This window comes from Vanellus vanellus (assembly GCF_965231255.1).
Source record: "Vanellus vanellus genome assembly, chromosome: 6".
NCBI lineage: Eukaryota > Metazoa > Chordata > Aves > Charadriiformes > Charadriidae > Vanellus > Vanellus vanellus.
Genome location: NC_138911.1, coordinates 12,522,143 through 12,539,359, shown reverse-complemented (window position 1 = coordinate 12,539,359; position 17,217 = coordinate 12,522,143). Strand labels below are relative to the sequence as shown.

Below are 17,217 nucleotides of genomic sequence, written 5' to 3'. Positions count from 1 at the left end.
TTCCTGAGTTATGAAAAGAGAGCACTGGGCACAGGAGAGATCGCAGATAAGGCAGGTCTTAGAAAATGATTGGAAGTGGAATTCTTTCCTGGTAAATTTGTTGCTTGATGCAGAAACCACCTAGGTTTCTGACAGACCCAAGCACAGCGAGAAGGCTGCAAAAGGGAGAAGAGAAACATGGAGAAAGGACATGATGAGAAAGTGTTTTATCGAGACTTTTAAGTTATTTTGGTAATAAGCTTAAATCAGTTATGCTTTTAGATTATTTTTATTAGCTGAGTATTTTTTTAGTTATAGTATTAGCAACTACAGTCTGGTTGGAAAACTGAGATCATCTTTATCTCTCAGAAATTCAAGAATCCCTCAGTCTTCTATAAATAACAAGAGAAGCCTTAAATAGAAGGGGAAACACGCATGATAGACTGTTTTTTTCCCTCCATATGTAAATCACACGGACTCAAATACTTGATTTGATGTGGCGGTTAAAAATAAGGATAGATTGAAGGGAAATATACTATTGATGGAGGGTAGGGTGAAATGCGGTAACTTCTGAACGCTAGTTTGCTACTTTGGGAAATACAGCTGCTGTTGTAATGTTGCTGATGCTATCGTTTTTCTGTTTTTAAACTTTTGCACCTGGTTGGCTCCGGTGGCTTAATGTTAGCATATGGCAATGATAATATGTATTTCTCGTGGAAATCTGTACTTTTCTAAAAGAAAGTGTAACTTTGGAGGTACGTAGAGAGGAATTCTCCTCTGAACTGAACTTGCACCTTGGGTTATCTTTGTAGGATTTTATGCTAGCTGGTGCTTAGACTCTGCATGTCTCCTTATCATACATAAGAAAAGTAAATATACATTATTTTGGGGGCGGTGGGGGGAAAGCCCAGACTTTTTAAGTGTGGGCATAGGTTTGATTTCCTAGGCTTTGACGACTTCAGACTTTCACTTCTTGTTTTGCAGCTACCCCATCTCGACGGCTTTATGTCTGCTCATCTAAACACACTCACTTATAAATTTTCTGCACATTTTTTACTGCTTTCTCTTTGCATCATGTTGGTGGGTTGTTTTTTTTTTTTAACTCTGTGCTGCATGGTGAAAAAGTAAAACATACACCAAAATTCAGTTGCGTTCTATCCCGTCTAGTTGTTGATTTAAAAAAAAAATACCACAAGCAGCATGCATTTTCAAAGATGCAATCTGGTTTACTTCTGCCTAATTTTGTTTTACCTGGGTTTGTTTTGCCTTTGGTTCTTAGTTACAGTTTTTCAATTTAGACCGTTCCTGGGCATGTGAAGTTAAATCCTTAACCCAGGTCCTGTAGCCAGTCCATGGTCTTCAGAGGCTTAACTTTGCATCATGCCATGGGGAGAGAGCTCCTGAGTTGACAGCATGTTTAAGAGCCAGTGGGCAGCGTGTTACAGGACTGACCTGACTCGAAACAATGTGAACAATGAAAAGGCTGGTGCTCTGCCTTTCTTAGGAAAGTGCTGGCTGCACAAGAGTCACTGCTACCCAGGCTCTGCCTTCCTCTTGTTGGTACCAAGGCGTTAGCTTGTGCGTGCGAAACTCGGCCTAAGTTGAAGTTGAAATGCGTTGGCTACCAGTTAGTTTTCAATAATACTGCTTCCTTAAAACAAATCAAGCGTGTAGCCTCTTCTTGAAGGTCGTTTCTCAAGAACAGACGTGAGTGCTGGTGGGTGTTAAGCTCTTGACATAATTCATGCAAATACATTTTTAAAATAAAAATTTGAGAAGCGCGCCTAAACCTCCCCTTTCTGTAACATTACCTTTCCTTTGCCAACTGAAAATGGGGTGAACATTGAAAAGCAACCCAAAAGCAAGCAGATAAGAGAAATCTGTAGTTAATACTTTGAGTGGTCATTTCTTTGTAAAGTAAAGGTACATATTGAGGTGTTTTCTTCTTTACTTGTTTACACTAGGTAGTAAATATTTATAATTTCAAAGGCTAGGTGTTTGTGGTTGTTTTCTGTAGCTATCTAATTGCACTCTGTAAATATTATTCTGGTGTTTCTGCATGCCTCTCCTTGGTTTTCAAATGCATAAGTATATGTGTACAAAGGGAAACTTCTGCAGTTCTGTAGGAATGGACCTATCTGTGATTGCATTGCTTCTGTAAACGTGCAACTGTCTGAAGCCCTAGAATCCTTGAAGTCAACTTTTTTAGTTATGTTTGGGTTTTTAACAAAAATCCACAGGGCAGAACTTGTGCTGACATGAAGGTGTCACTTTCTGTGCATGGTTTTGTGAATCACAGGTTTGCTCTGGAGGGAATGTAGCATGGTTAAGGCTGACAGCAGTGTCACTGATTTCTCTTGTGTCCTTAGGTCCTTTCTCACAACTTGTGCACAGTGTTAAATGTTCCCCATGATCCAGTGGCCTTGGAGGAGCACTTTAGGGACGATGATGAAGGACCAGTTTCCAATCAGGGTTACATGCCTTATCTAAACAAATTCATCTTGGAAAAGGTAAGTTTTGAATTCTTGTGCTCTGTTTCTCTCTTTATCAGATTTTGTATTAGAGTGTCTTTACAGTAGACTTCTGCTTGCAGGAAGCATGCTGGTGTGAAGACACTGGTTGTGAGTGCGCCTGTGTGGAGTCGTGATGGGGCGGGTACTCTGGAGAGCCTGTGCCTTAAAATCAAAGAGTGCACTGTTCTCTACTTCTTTTTTCTCTCCTTGGCTTCTATTTCCTGTTACATCTGGTCATCATCTAAGCTGTGTTCATGCAGAACTGTGTTCATTTTAATAAAGCACCTCAGCTTGAGTTTATTTGAAAGTCTCTTGGAGCTATAGATTGTCCCACTTGATACTGCAGCTATAACAGAATGTTGTCACAGACTCCTTTGCATGCTGGAAGTGCAAAAGTATCTTTAATGTCTATTCACAAGCTATTTTAATAAATAGATCCATTCAAATAGTTGCAAGGGGTGACATTAGGGAGTGTTGTTAAGTTCTGTCTTATAACTTCTTCCCTTTCGTGTCTGAGCACTCTTCAGTCTTCTGTTGTGCCTTGTTTTAGGGGAAGCTCTGGAAAGCCAGCAGGGTTTCCCCTACTCTCCATCTTGTTCTAAGGTAGGTAGTCACTGGGTCAGATGTGGGCTCTGGGAGCCATGCATTTGAGATTTAGGTTGAAATTTCTGAAAGTAAAGAAATTATCTTCCCGGCTTTTTTTCTGACAACTTCTGTTGAGAGACTGGCCTAGTCGGTAAAAACCAGCCCACGTGATAGTGCAAACATATCAGCTTCAATACCACTGACTTCTCGTATGCTTGGGGGCTGACCCCAGAAACCCTCAAACTTTGATGTTGTGGCAAACATAGATGCTTGCTTTCTTTAATAATGTTAAGAAGCCCTGAACTGACATGCTGCTGAAAGGTCCAATGCAGCAATTGCAGATTACGCAAACTCCTTAGCCTGATTTGCTGATTTTTGCTGCTGCTTTAATCTACATTTAATACTGGTGGAAAATGTGATTTATACAATGAACGCAATCTGGCAGCTTGGAAACAGGAAAAGCTTCATATATCTAGCTAAGACTTATCAGCTCCTCTGCCTCTCTAGTCGGTGTTTCTCTCATACCCAGTAATAGTGTCCTGTTTTATGTGTGGGAGTTGTTGGCTGTTAATACACATAAAGGCACCCACTTAATGTCTTGGTTGTTTGATGCTGGAGAATCTAGCTTTGTCCCTTAGAAGTTTATGGTCTCATTTCCACTTTGTGTTGGCTGTCTGAGCTCCTGTGAGACTCAATGGAGACCAAGCAGTTTGTATATAAATTTTGGGGAAAGAGAAAAGGCCTTACTATATTTTGACTGAAGGATTACAGTAGTAGAGTCTGAGCCACAGTGTTTGTTGTTAATACCTTTTGTAGAGTATAGCAAGCCAGTAAGTTAAAAAAAAAAAAAAGAGAGGTGACAGGCTTTTTCAAATATAAACATGGTTTATTGTTAAAAGGTGTTTATAGGAAGAACAGTTCTGGAAATAAGGAGCAATTGCATTTGAATAACTCTTTATTTGAAAATGAAAGTCCTGGCTATATATGCAAGTTGGTGTGAATTTGCAGTGTTTAGCTACTCTGGGGTACCTTCTTACCCCATGGTAACAACAAATGACAAGCTACCTTGCTTTCTCATGAAAGGGAAGAGCATGACTGCATGTAGTTTGTTGTGGTGTTTTATTCATACACTGATCTGGCTTCTGATAATTGCCTGATATACCCATGCCATTAGTTCTTCTTAAAAGATGAAAGTGTTACGGAACAGGATTAAATTACCTGTAACTTCATGTTATTTAATCCTGACTAAATGCTTGTAAACCGTTTAGAAATGTACTATTAAAAATTAGTGAAAGTCTTTAGACAGAAGGCTGTCTTTGCGGACTGGAAAAGTCTTGGTTGTGACACGTCATTTTTTAGAGATGACTTTACATCAGTGCCAAAAGACAACATGCAACGGGGTGAAGTCAGTGCTTCGTAGCATGTCTCCTTTGTTTAAAACAAACAAGCAAAAAAGCAAACAAGAAACCCCTTCTTTTTTCATTCTTCCAAGGCGTAATCTGTTCTTTTAGATGAGGTGGTTGTAGAACAAATGCTATTAATTTATGCTAGTAAGCAAAGCTACTAAAGAAGGACCGGTGCTTTATACCCCCAGACACAGAGGAAGTTCTCTCAATTTCCAGTCACCAGTCTTCCGGTGAATTAATTGATTTGAGCAAGTGCAACCTGCTCAAGAGAGATTTTTTGGATCTCAAGATATTTTGCTTTAAAACATTAGTAAAATATTTAAAGAATTAAACCTTAAATTTCTTTAAAACAGATATGTAACTATGGCTTGTAATTTTATTGAGAGGATTTTGTAACCTTTAGAAATCACTTCTATTTTACTCTTAAATGCAGTTGTAGCTTTTCATATTTTTTAGTTCTGGCTTACCCTGTGTTATCCTGCAATAAAGCCCCTTTACATAGAATGATGGAGTTATCAAAAAAGGCACAAGTCAGTAGTTTAATGAGGCAAACTGGTTGCAACTGATATCCTTTATCCAAATAGAGAATTTGAATAAATAGTTTGAATAATTAGTATTGCCTTATTGATGATTTCTAGTATTGTGCTGCTTGTTACTTAGCAGACAGATATATCTAGGATTTTCCTGCATCTGAAACAAACTGTTCTTGTTTCGCAAGTGTCTCTTTCAGGAGGGAGCTGTCGCTTGCCAGTATAATGTCTTAATAATTTGTTTTACTTGGTTTCATAAACATATTTTAGCACATTACATTATTGACAATGTACGTCTTTTAATACCAACTGAAAAAGTTTCCTTTTCAATGGTGGGGATGATGGTATTTTACAACATGCCTTATTTACAGCAGGGAAGAGTCTTGGGGGGGTGAGACAAAGGAGGACATTGTTTAGCCTGGAGAAGAGGAGGCTGAGGGGAGACCTTATCACCCTCTACAACTACCTGAAAGGAGGTTTTAGAGAGATGGGAGCTGACCTCTTCTCCCTGGCGACAAGTGATAGGACAAGAGGAAATGAGTTCAAGTTATGTCAGGGCAGGTTTAGATTGGATATTAGGAAGCATTTTTTCACTGAAAGGGTTATTAAACATTGGAATAAGCTGCCCAGAGAGGTGGTGGATTCACCATCCATGGAGGTGTTTAAGAAAAGGGTAGATGAGCTGCTTAGGGACATGGTTTAGGAGTGGTGGTGTTTTTATCAGGGTAGGTTAATGGTTGGACTTGATGATCTTAAAGGTCCCTTCCAACCTCACTGATTCTATGATTCTATGATCATTCTAAACTTCAGGTTATCTCATCTTCCAGGCAACTTAGTGAATGCTATTTACATTGCAAATGCTTGTATTTTTGGAACTGATCTGATTACTGGTACTTAAGGCAAATATTTTCTGTATTTCCTTATGTTTTAGAGTTATGTGGTAGGATATCGATGATGGTAAATTATATTTTGTATATTAGTAGAAATTCAAGATCTAGAAAATTGTATAAGTTTTGCTGCATTTTTTTTAAATTTTTTTTTGAAACTACTTAGAAAGGGGAAGGTAGGCGTCTTTTACGTATCATGTTTGTGTCTTTGAGTTTAAGCAATTTTAAGGTTGGAGGGGTCATTTCATTTGCATGTTTCATCATTTGGACAGATTCGCAAATAAAAGTGATAGTTGCTGTAGAGTTAATAGTGTGGAGTACCGTAGAAGTTTCCAAATGAAATGGTGACTTCAAACAATTTGGACAAATTATGAAGTACAGTTTAAAGCATATACTAGTGCACAGGAAAGTCTCTTGTACCAGATTTGTTCATTAATTAAGCAACAGAATTGTGTGATATTCACACAGGTTGCAAGTAGGATGAGTATTCTGGCCAAACGCAATTGAAATTCTGGTTTCTCAGTTGAGTGTCGTAAATTTCTTAAGTTTCACATCAAAATGATTTTGGTGTAGGATTAATAGTAGAGTCTCACAGTAATTAAAGGTGTTTTGGGGAGTCCTCTTTAAGTTTAAATTCCAGGATAGTCTTTGACCCAATCTGGTGTTGTAAATATGTGTTTTGTTCATGTAACGAAAAATGCAATGTATTTGTATATGACTGGTTTTTTTGACATCAGTACCTCTCTTTGAAAAGTTTATACTTTTACAGTTTCTTAACTGTTAGAAGTACTTTTACAAATAATTTGAAGTATAACTTTAGAAACTTCAAATAATAATTTTAATTTTTGAAACAATGCTTAGAAATGATCTCTCATAAATTCAGAAAGGTTATTCATTCAGAGTAATTATTATGTAGCCACGTACAGTGGAGTATTGCCAGTCAAGGTAGCCAAAGTAGCACAGCGAGACTTTTGTAGCACGGAGTTAGCTCTAAAGCAATTTCGGTTTTGTTGTGGGATTTTCACCTTCCTTCCTCTCCCACCCAATGCAAATGTACTTGTAGAACATAGGTTACCAGGAACAGTTGGTATTGCTACATGAAATTGCTGAGGACAATTTTTATTCTTTATTAAAGAGAACTATTTACTTCCATCCCCAACTCCCAATGTCCCCAGAACAACAATTTTGTGATTGTATCCTTTGTTTATTAGACAGCCTGATCATTTAGAAAAAAAACACAGATGCAAAATTAGAGTTATTTTGGAGAGCAGGGACTTGTGCGTTCATCTGATTATCGCTCCTGAATAACTCGTAAGCACTCACTCCAGACACTGCGTGGGTCCCATGAAGTCCATTTCAGAATCAAGTCTGCATTCTGAAAAAAAGGAACGTCTAAAGTGTGATGTCTGGCACAGCGCGACTTAGTCCCCTGCAGCAAAATGGTCCTGAAACCTCCTGCTTGGCTGCTGCTTAATCCTGGTGGCAGTAACGTGCTGTAGGTGACTTGGGTTTTGACACCAGTTTCTGAGGCGTATGCGATCCAGCTTTGCTACATGAGCAGAAACCACACACTTTCCTTTTCCCTGGCCAGGGCCTGTGCCTTACTCTGCCTGTCTCCCTGTGGTCACTGATTACTGCTGTGCTTTAAAACATGAGCTGCTCGTAGAGCAACCCACCTTATTTATAGTGCTTAGAGCATTTTCCCACAAGCTGTAGGAAAGGAGATTTCCCACCCTTTCGGCATCTTCCTTGGGAGTAGCATAACCACTAGGACGTTTCCAAGGTGGAACTGCTCATCATCTGGGTGGGTCAAGTTGTTTTAGAAAAGAAGTCCAGCTTCATTGGGAAGGATGGGGAGGACAGACAGGAAAACGCATAGGCAAAAATAGCCAAGGGATGAGGCGCTGGCAAATTGAAGGAACGAGAAGGAAACCTGGCTTCTAGCCCTTCTTCCAAAGGGTGTTCATTCGCTTCGCTGGTGTTTCATGTAAGACCCGTGTTTCTTGTGCAAACAGCCAGGATGCTGGGCTTGTGGCTGTGGCAGCTATAGCTCCTACTTTCTTCAAAGGACAGCTGTAGCCTGTCGCGGGCCTCTTGCATCATCGCTTACATTGGTGGCCTGCTCTACACATGTCCAAAGTCTATGGCTTTCTTTCATAGTCTCACTTTTAGTCCTGGAAACTGTACTGTAAAGTGCTTCTTGGCATAGGGTTGGTTTCCTGTTTACTTCTGTCTTTTTTTTTTTTCTTTTCCTCCAACCACATCAGTTCATCCACTTCCTTAGTCTGTCTTTGACTCGGCCACTGTGGCTCACTCTCCACTATATTTGACCGCTTACCAGACTGGATAGGAAATCAAACACTTTGCAATGGTGGCCCTGAAGCATCTAAGATGCATGGTTTGGGCTGTCTTAAGAAAGTGTCACTGAACATTACTGCTGTCCTAACCACAAGAGGTACAAGAACCTGTTTCTTAGACATGCTTTCCGAAATCCCAAGGGACTTCTATTACAGGGCAGAACATACCTTTGTTAGTTACATGTTGGCAAAGAAGGAGCATTGCTAAGCTGTATGGAGATAAATAGATTTAGTCTGTAACATAAATGAGGGTTTAAAAAGGAAATAGAGGAAATGAAAGCTTTCGCGTATATTAATAATTCAAAGATGGGTATGTATGGTTGCTGGGTATGACAAAGGATAACAAAAACAAGAGGAATATTTTTATCAATAAGGAGAAGATTTGCAAGTCTGAGAAAAGTGGATTAGCATTCAAGAAAAAATGATTACATGTTTATGAATATCCTACAAAAGTTATGTTTGAGTAACATGAAGGGGAAAAACATATTAAAGGTCTTTCCCAGCTATTGTTCCAATATCACTTTTAACATATCCGCATACAGTTTTGGCTAATCTCAGTAGCTCAGCGCACTAGAAACTACGACAGCTGTGAAGATAGTTTGGAAGCTAAAGCTAACATGCTGGGCGAAACGCAGAAAGCAGTGTAGCCTCCTTCACATGAAGTCAGGGTGTTATTAACTCAACCAGAAATTGGAGGTTGGATGTAGATTTTGCTGGAAGAAATTCCTTAGTTGACCCCATGCAGGAAGCCAGACTAGGCTGCTACAGTGCTCTTTTTGGGCTTTGACATTCCTTGCAAACTAGAATTTTCTTGGTGCTTTTTGTATGACTTAGCCTGTTAAACTTTGTCCATCTGTTATTCTGTGCCATTCATGCATATTAATTTTTTTTTTTGTTCAATTTCTTTATTTTAGGTTCAAGGAAACTTTGACAAAGTTGAATTCAACAGGATGTGCTGGACTCTCTGTGCTAAAAAGAACCTCTCCAAAAGTCCTTTGCTGATTAGTGATGAAGATGCATTTAAAGTGTGGGTTATTTTTAACTTCTTATCAGAGGACAAATACCCTTTAATCATTGTACCAGAGGAGGTAAGAAACAAAAACTTAAGCTGTTTAACACCAGTTTGCTTAATGTCCAGTTGAACTATGTTAATGTTTGCTACTCTCTAGAGATTTGAGATAAAATAATTGTTTAATATAAAACTTTTATTCCCCTCTTTTAATAATGTAAGGCCTTCCTGGGTGCATATGCAGGGATTCCCACAGGATACTTTAGATATCGATGGCTGTGTGTGTCTGTCATTTAAACAACCTGGACTAAATGGGATGTGTTGTCTGTCCCCCAGTAATTAGCTTATTTTGCTTTCTGTGAGGACTGACTGGTGCTGGGGAGACTAGTCCCAGTACCACCAGCACTCAGAGCTGTTGAGGTTCTTGCTTCACTCGTGAGTAGTGCATGTATGTGATCTTTAATCACTGCGCTTTCTTCTATGTGATTCAAATTTTGCACAGTTAATAGATCAGTGTGATTCTGAAAAAAGATTCTCCCTTCTGCTCTGTGTTACCGTGACTTGCAAGATGAGTCTTCAGTCTCATGTCACCCTCCTGATGAAAAGGAGAAGTATGAACTTTGATGATGATGTCTGTTTCTGATCAAAAGCAGCCACCACCTGAACACTCTTGCTTGAAATGGTTGAAGGAATAATACCAGAGAGATCTCTTTAAGTTTACTTTAAGTTCATTAACAAGTATGGGCAACACTCAAATAGGTAGTTTAACCCTAAAGCAAGATTTCGGTATCTCCACAATTCTCCCCTTGGGGAAGGGTGAGGGAAGACACAGAAAGATCAGGCATAATCTCTTGCAAAACTGTATACAGGAATCCCAGCACTGGAGTACTGATTAATTAGTATTTGCACATTGTTGCACAGTCAGGGATCAAACCAGTCTGATTTACATGCCACCACGACATAACTGTTGGACTCCAAGCTGTTGTGCCAAACCATAATGTACAGATAACTCCTATCAAAATAAACTGCTCGGTTTTGCCTTCTCACTTTTTAGCAGGAAGCTTTCACTCTGTACGATGTTTCTGGTTTTGCCAGACTGGTTATGACAGGGCTGGTCTTCTTGCTTGCTTTCCTGTTTTTTTCTGTCAGTTCTGGGGGATGGGGGATCAGGGTTATAAAAGCTAAGACAGCTCCTTTCTTAATGGTGCCCAATTTGGCTTTGGTAGGAGGTCAGAGCTGCTAATAAATGTCAAAACTGTGACTCAAATCCACATCTCTTATTTGTCATTGTGTTCCCTACTGCGCAACCTGGCTTACCTGAGGGTAGATATTTCACATCTCCTTATTTGTTGGCAAGGTTAAAAGCTTCAGACCTGCCAGCTCTGGGGCATCAGTGTTGCTCGCTTGCTCCCTCTCCACCTGCAAGCCCCCAGATTCACTCTGCCTTCTCTAGCTGATGGTGGGTAATGTCAATGTGTCTGTTTGTTGGGAGGCGGGCTGCAGCATCGGCTCTGAGCCCAAAAGAGCTTTTCCAGATTTCATAGCTGCTGTTGTTTGCTTTCCTTCCCATCCTTAATGTCCAGGGTTAACCTGTATTGCTCTTCTACTTGGAGTATTTTTAAAATTCTCAGGGTGGATCTGTGTCTGCATCTCCTTGATTACGGCAAGGTTTAAATTGTGCAATACTGTTTAAAAAAAGCTTGCAGAGCCTGACAAAGAAAGGCTGCTCTGTTCCTATTGCATACAATGCCTGTATTCACTCTAACCTTTTGCCTTACACCACACAGGTAATGTAATCAGCCGGTGGAGGAATTGCCGTCTGTTGAACACACTTGTTTCTAGTTTGCATTGTCCTCCTGGGGTTCTCTGTGCTTCTGGAAAATTCCACATCTACTCGTTTACGCTTTTACACAAAATTCCAGAAGTAAAGATGCAAAGTCCCAGTTTTGGTCAGTTTTGCTTTTTCTCTGTGTGACCTTTCATATCAGCCTTTTAAGTTCTTATGTCTGGGATTTTTTAATGTTAAAGCTAAACTCCAGATTTGCAAAGCATATTATTTACAAACCTGTAGTTGTTGTCTTAGTGCTGTGAATTTCTATCTGAAAATAACTCTTTTGAATAGTGTTCATAATGATACTGGTACCTCGTAAAGGTATTTTTCTTTCCACTTTTTATGCCTCTTGAAGTCATAATAAAGCTTGATTATATATTTAGTGTTCACCATTTTCTATTGCATGCTGTCATTTAATTACAAAATGGCTGGCATGTCATGTATAAAGTGAAGGGATTTTTGCAAAATGAAGAACGGAGGAGAGGGTGATGGAAGCATTGCTGTTCTGTGATGTTTATGTTTTGGTGAGACCAGTGTAAACCTCTCATGGGTGACTATAGCTTCCCCGCCAGGGAGCAAGCTTTCCTTCGCTCCTGTCTGTTGCTCTTATCATTGGCTGATAATTTTGCAATTTACTGCAGTTTCTGGCTTGGAGCCCTTTGTGTGGGATCCATCCATTTCCCCTCCTTCCTCCTTTCCACCTCATAGGCTTTTGGGTTTTGGAGATTTTATTTCCTCTTTATAAATAACTAGGAAACTTGCCTCATACTTTCAGGTTGGAAGGGTGATCCCTTGAAGATTTTTGCAACCCATCTTGTGGATGGGAAGATTATAGCAGAGAGAACTTCTTAGGTCTCCAGTGAATGTGTTGATAAAACTTCATGTGGCTATGAGGATACCTTCTCCTCTTCCTCCTTCTCAGAGGAACTGCTCTTTGAGACCTGCTTGGGAGTCTGTTATTTATATTTTTATTTTTTTTAAATAAGTGGTTTCTGCACTCATTTGAACAATTTCATATCTGGAAATTGCTTGGGTGCAGTTTCACTTTCTTTGCACTGCACTGACTAAAGATTGAGGCTGTTCTTCCTTCTTGCCCGTGTTATGTACTTTTGCACTAGTGCTGCTGTGCACTATGCTGCTTTCATATTAGACAAGTGATTGTGGTGGGGACTGTTACCCCCATGTGCAAAGTATTAAGTCTTGATTCCCTGCCCAGGTGCTAAATGGGCAGCAAATTCAGAGCAGCTGCAACTCAACCAGAGAAAGGAACATAGGCTACTTTGGAAAGATTTCGGAGACACGGGCTGAGGAAAGCTTTAGAAAGAGCAAAGTGAGGAAACTGGTTACAACGAGGGTATCTGAAAGTAGCAGAGAGGTGACAAAAGGGCTAGAAGTTTCTTATTTAGTAGAGACCAGACTGAAAGCCAGAGGCAGTGTCTGGCCTGCGCTCCTCACAGGCCGTGGAAGGAGAGATGGCAGCCCTGCACTTGATGGGAATAAGGTTAGTAAAATCCAGCATGGGGAAGGGCCTGTGTTGGGGTGTGCAGTTTTGGGATGTGACTTCAAGCTTGAGAGGATCCCTCTATGCTATGAGAAGTCAGATCACAAAGAGCTGGGAACTGGTGGCTATGCAGAGCACTGGGCTCAGCTAGTAATGGTTTTGGGCTCCAGTGTTGCTTCTGCTGGACACTGGTGGGCAGTTAGGAGAGTTGGGAAGGAGCAAAGATCCATGAATGTCTATTTTGCAAAGGTGCTTATGTGCTAGGGAAATGCAAAATGGTATAAAAATCTGAAAGCTCCCTCCTCCTCCAAGTGAGAAGCCTTGGTGCGCACAAAGTAAAATGCTTCTGTGAACTGTGTAAATGTGGTATTTTGAAGAGATACAGATGGACTGGAGGAAAACGATGCTGTATTTTGTTCGCTGTAGTTAAAATTATTCCTGGTGGACAGCTTTCAGAATCAATGCAATTCTGAGCTAATAACAGAACTGCCTCCTGGTGTAGTGGGCAGAGCTTTACCAAGCAGCTATACTGGTTAATGTGCCTGGAAAGCTGGGAGGGGAGCTCCTTCCCCTCCCTGCAACCCATTTTTTCCACTAGATCATGAGATGTAGACATCCAAGTGTGTGTTTCCTTCAGCTCTCGTGGGCATTACATCTTCCATGAGAAGGATAAAATAAAGGGAACAAAGGTGGAGAGAACTGCAGCCATAAGAGGAGAAATATTTCTAGTCTGTCATGAGTTCACCTCTTGGTTGTTACAGAATGATTTGTGTGCCTTGGTATTGTTTAACCAGACGTTCTCTGGTTTATAAAAAGGTTTCCAAACACTTCCCCTTTCTTATTTCTGGACATGTGACTGCAGCCTTGGGAATGCTTTATCTCCTGAAAGCTGTGGCCTGTGGTTAGCTGTGTCTCTGGGCCGTCCTTAATGGTGAAACTCGCAGATATGTACGCTGCAAGCTGTATACTCTTTGTGTGTTGTAATCTAGTGTTCACATAACTTCTTTTAATTAAGCCAAACATATTTGCTGTCTTTGCTTTTTAAACCTGGCTTCTTGAGGTAAGATTTGTATAGTTGTTTCTCACTGGTCCTCTAGCCTTCAACTGGCATTTCTAATCCTCCTAGTTAGGACGAAGAGGGTCTAAACCTTGCGTGACTTTCTGTGCGTTTGAAAATGAGGTGGTGTTTTTTAGACTGAGGAGGGGGAAAGTCTGAAGCTGTACAGTGGTAATTCTTCTGGAGACATTTCTTGCAGAAAAAGTTCTTTTGTGACCACGTTTGCTTCGTTGTTCTGCATTCTAGTATCAGAAACTGATACAGTGAATGAAATACTGGGAATTGAACCTTGGTCATTCAGAAATAAAAGGAAAACCGATACAACTAGAATGAAAGCTGCTTGTCTGGGGTTTTAATTGATGCATGATGACTCTACAAGTTGATGGTTAGAAAGATTTTTAGTCATGACTTGCATCAGTTCTTCCCATTTCACTACTCTTTTCCTTGATTGCTGCAAAAATTAAGATATTTTTCAGCTTACGCAGCAAGTTGTCCTTAGGAGTTACATGTTTACATGTACACTGTTTTTTGAGTTGACCTTTATTTTACTACTTAATGGTAACTTAATTTTTAAAAAATAAAGAAGATAATGGCTTACACTGGATAATGAATGCAGTTTTGTTGGTGGAAAGGAAGAAACATATTTGGCTTAAAAGTAAGTGATGTTCTGATGGTATGAAAAAAAGGAATTGATGATGACTGTGAAAGGGGTTATGATTGCTTTCATGTCTCTTTTCCAGTAACATGGGCTTCCACAGAATTTTGTACAATGTGAATATGTTGTCCCTAAAAAATAAGGGTTCTTCACCCGATGTCCAAGAGCCAATCAACGCACTGAGTCTAGATATTTGTCTTTACTTCAGTTCTGCAGAGTTGGGTGCTAGGCATCAAACACAGCCAGCATGCCTCTTGGGAAACACATAGGGTCTATTATACAAAAAGGTAATAAGGAAAAATCACGTTAAAATAGCTGATTGTCACTTATATAACAAAAATTGTTTGTGCATGTTCTAATTTCTGTCTGGCTCGTTATACTAAGGTGGTCTTACATTGACACATTAAGTCTGCTCCTAGAGGTGTGATTTTTAGTATTAAAATTATCTAAGGTAACTAGAGGCTGTACCTTCATCCCATCAGCTACTGCTAGGTATTCTGTTGGGGTTCCAATTGGAATAATGGCTAACTTCAAGATAGGATTACTTGTGTTTATGGGCTTTTTGGTTTAGGGACTTTCTATTCCCGTTGCTGTGGTTTCAGAGCAGGCCGTCATGGTCACTCAATTTTGTGGATTTTTAGCTCTTTTCGACATCAAATAGACTTTTTACATCTGCTCGGTTAATATCACAAATCTTATTTGAATAGTGTGAACCAGAATAGCCTTGTCTGCCGTGCTCTGCTGGGCATGAAGGCCTCCTTGGAGTTATTTTTCATTTTTCATCTTCTAAGAGACCCACTTGTATATCAGAAAAGTATGTGAAACATCTATGATACTTTATTCCCCATGGAGGATAGTGCCAGGAATACCTGGAAAAGAAAAACAAATAGGTATTGAAACATGGGAAAAGAAAGTGCCCACTGAAGAAGATGCCAAACAGGCTGTGTAGCTCATGTTAAAGAGCCTCTGTTCTTTATATTATTTTTGTTTTCTCTTGGCAAAATTCTGGCTGGAAAGTTTCTGTGGATTTGAGATGGAAGATGTTTTTCGTACTGTGGAGCCAGTTGATTTGTACTGGAGTAGGTAGTGTTAGCAACTGTGTTTTTATGTCTGCATCCAAAAGTAAGGTCCAGTCAGAATAGCAGCAAATGTTGCTTCATGTTTGCTTTTCGAGACTCTACTTTTTAACCACAAGAGTAGGTTATGTTTGAGCCAGTAGACTTAATTTGTCAGTTATTTGCTGAGTTGACATGTCTCTTTGTGGAGGAGGGGAAATGTCGTTTGCTCTCAGATGTTCCTCATTTGAGCACATAATGAATTGTCTCTTATTTGCTTCCACGCTGATCCAACTTGCTTCTTTATATTTACCTTGCACTGTTCCATAATTATACCCCGTCACGACACTTACTGTTGCTGTTGAGCAGGAATGTTAGATATGTTAGATAAAATTTTCCAGGGGACTTTGGTTAGCCATGTACTTACCTGAATGCAAGATAAAGCTTTTTATTTTTTTATTTTAGAAATTAAATTGTAATATGCAGAGGTCTTTCTTCAGTTAAGAAGAGTTAATGTATTTTAAAATAATGAAATGTTTTATGTACTTTAATGGGATTATAGGATATTTGTGGTCATGTTAGTGACTTGTAGATGGTGACTTAGCAGACTTAAAAGTTTAAATCTGTTCTAATAGTCAAAATAAGGTAAAATGTGTAGAAATTACACTAAAGGAAAGGATATGTGGTCTTGTTTTTAGTGCCTTACATGACAATGTGTACTAGTGAAGAGTTTTGCATTGCTTCTTTTCCAGACCATTAGTTTGGTATACATTTTGTTCATATGGCTTGGGCAAAAAAGTGAAAAAATCTGTTCGGGTATGATTTTTGTGTGTGTGTCCTTTTGCAAGTGAGTCCTAGTACTTTGAGATAATTAACCAAAGGAATTTGAGAGCCGCATGCCTCAAGCAGTGTAATAAGTTGTGAAATCTTGGAACAATACATTTTAAAGTTAAAGTTCATTAAGTTTTAATGATTTTTTTTTTTTCTTTAAATTGCTGTCTGGCATTTTGGCAGATATATTATCTACCTAATTAAGACTCGGTTATTTTAGCTTTCCTTTCAGCTAAAGTACAGGACGATAGTTCAGAACTGATGCTGCTCAGAAGCACTGAGCTCGTGGCAGAATGCGTTTTCAACATGGGGAAAAAAGTTACTCCTGCATTGATGCTAGAGCTCATTTCAGCTCCTCAAATCCAGATTTTAGGAGGTTTGTTTTGAAACAACTTCACAGTGCTACTGTTCTTGCATGCTGTGAAAGGCATTTTTTGGTTGGGTTTTTTTTTTTTTTTGGTAAAACATGTCTGGGGTAGGAAGTAAGCTGCTTCCTGCCTTTAACTGAATGCTGAGGATTTATGGTAGTTGATGCTCAAAAGCCTTGTATTAATTTTTTTACTTAAGGATTTTGGAGAGTGAAAGTCAGCAAAGTATGTTTTAAAGATTTTTAAAGGAATTAGGTACAGACATCTAGTAAAAGTTATACGTTGGCTGCTTGGGAGGGCATGCTAAAATTTCCTTGCAATCATGTGACTGTATGAACTTCAGCGACTCGAGCTGCGCGTGGAATCACTGCAAAGCACAGTTTTATGACCCGTTCTGGTGAACGGTCTGAACGTGAGCAGCAATGAAGATCGCAGAGCAGAGCCCTGGCGCCGCGGCAGCAGGGGGCCCGTGCCACCCTCTGTGTCCTGGGCACCCAGCCTGCGGGGAGTTGCCCTCTCCGGGGGATGCTTTCCTCAAATGGCAGAGAGATAGAGCGCAGAGCTGAAAGTTGCCTTTGCTGATTATCGTAAGCCTCGTACCCTGTTGTTAGTTGTGCTTGTCTACAATGTGAACGCCACTATTGCAGAGGCCT

General features: G+C 39.8%; 1 protein-coding gene across 1 annotated transcript in view; it reads left to right on the top strand.

Annotated features, from left to right (window-relative positions):
• The window catches only part of SWAP70 (switching B cell complex subunit SWAP70), a 41,479-nt gene that overhangs the window by 6,111 nt on the left and 18,151 nt on the right, over positions 1–17,217 (top strand). Inside the window, exons 2-3 of the mRNA XM_082485545.1 lie at positions 2,349–2,489; positions 9,172–9,345. Of these exons, the coding sequence (XP_082341671.1) occupies positions 2,349–2,489; positions 9,172–9,345 (315 nt within the window). The remainder of the gene's footprint in view (positions 1–2,348; positions 2,490–9,171; positions 9,346–17,217) is intronic.